At 35.8% G+C, this 1,540-nt stretch overlaps 1 protein-coding gene across 1 annotated transcript in view; it reads right to left on the bottom strand.

Moving 5' to 3' along the window:
* Nucleotides 1-167: 167 nt before the first annotated feature.
* The window catches only part of LOC101855125, a gene marked incomplete in the record, with an annotated part of 24,206 nt that continues 22,833 nt past the window's right edge, over nucleotides 168-1,540 (bottom strand). Inside the window, 1 exon segment of the mRNA XM_005104745.3 lies at nucleotides 168-1,293. Coding sequence (XP_005104802.3) covers nucleotides 1,215-1,293 — 79 coding nt within the window.

The raw sequence follows: 1,540 nt of genomic DNA, 5'->3' as shown, positions 1-1,540 counted from the left end.
TAAAAGATTTTTAAAAGATTAAATAAATAAAATTTAAAAAAACGGAAAAAGTGGGTTAATGATTTCTTTTCTTTTGTCAAAGCCAAAAAGTAATTCAGGGTCAAAATCCCACTACAAAACCAACATAAAAGTTAAAGAACGGAGTGAAACGGTAGATCATTGCAAAATAATTTTTTATTTGGGATTTTTCAAATTTTTGGTGAGGAAATGGACAGAAAGAAATGAAATGAAAATGTGTGAGCACGCTTTATCTGAAAACAAATTCAGAAAAAGACACCCCCCCCCAAAAAAAAAACAAAGAAAAAAACAAAAAACAACCCCTGTCAAACATCCATGTTGTTAAGACATATTTTAGATTCTCAAACTGAAGAAAAGAAGCACAGAGTACGATAATAGACAACATCAGTTTGTTCTTTTACGATTTGAGCTGTTAAAATGTTGTTCTTTTTGTGGGTTTTTTTAAATTGACTTTCCTACCCCGTAGAATACGGCCGATCCACCGACTTATTATTAACGAATGATTATTAGCAAAGGAATAGAACAGCGAATACTGGAACGTAAAACCGCGCTTTTTAATAAAATAAAGTTTTATTTCCGAGATTTCTGATTTCACAAAGTGAGTCTGAAAACTCAGAGTACTCAACTAAATTGTATCAAAAACTTAGTCTTATATAAACAGGAGAGAGTAGGATGAAATATAGGGCCTACTCTGTGTACTTCTTGGGAGACTAAACTATACTGCTGCTACCACCTGATCCATGTCTTTTGTCATATTATCCATATCTTATCCTTATCTTATCTTTATCAAACTTTAGGAAAGACATATCCTTTTCCCTGCTTGAAACAGCTTTTAAGGTACTCGCATTATAATGGGAGAAGACTGGGTGATATTTACAGACTTTCTCTACTTATGAATAACATTTATGGTAACATTATCAGAATACCCGGAAGACGACTTATTTCACCATGGATGCATGAACAGATCTCCGATTATTGTTGTAAAATTTTCAAAAAGGGAAATAAAAGGTATAAAGACAGTAGAAAAGTATAAAAGAAGGCCCTGATCATTTCAAACAAGCAACATTCTGACAAGTGTCGGTCAGAAAACCTATTTAGGGAATTTCCCTCCAACATCCAGTAGGGATGTCCATTTTTGGGTCCACATCCCTCCACATCGTCAGAAGTTGCAGCAGTACTGGAATGATATATGTCGCTCACAGTTGTGTAACATAGTTGGTGTGAGCGTCCCAACAGCTTCTAAGGCCGTCACACGTGTTGATCTTCAGCACACCCCTGTAAAAAAAAAGCCAAAGTCAATTATGACTAGATTGCAAGAAGTTAAACACCGTACTGAACACAAGGTCATTCAAAAGGCTGCCACTACCGAGTGGAAGAGGCAAAAAAGAAAGAAAACCCCCCAAAAAAACAACGTGTGCTAAAAATTTAATGGTAACAAATTCAAGTGCTTTCAAATAAACTTATTCATACCCTTGATCCCCTCTCCCCCGTCTCCCCCCTCTCTCTCTCTCTCTCTCTCTCT

The sequence above is a fragment of the Aplysia californica genome, unplaced genomic scaffold (genome assembly GCF_000002075.1).
Source record: "Aplysia californica isolate F4 #8 unplaced genomic scaffold, AplCal3.0 scaffold00433, whole genome shotgun sequence".
NCBI classification, from domain to species: Eukaryota; Metazoa; Mollusca; class Gastropoda; order Aplysiida; family Aplysiidae; genus Aplysia; species Aplysia californica.
This window is presented reverse-complemented; position numbering and strand designations above follow the sequence as displayed.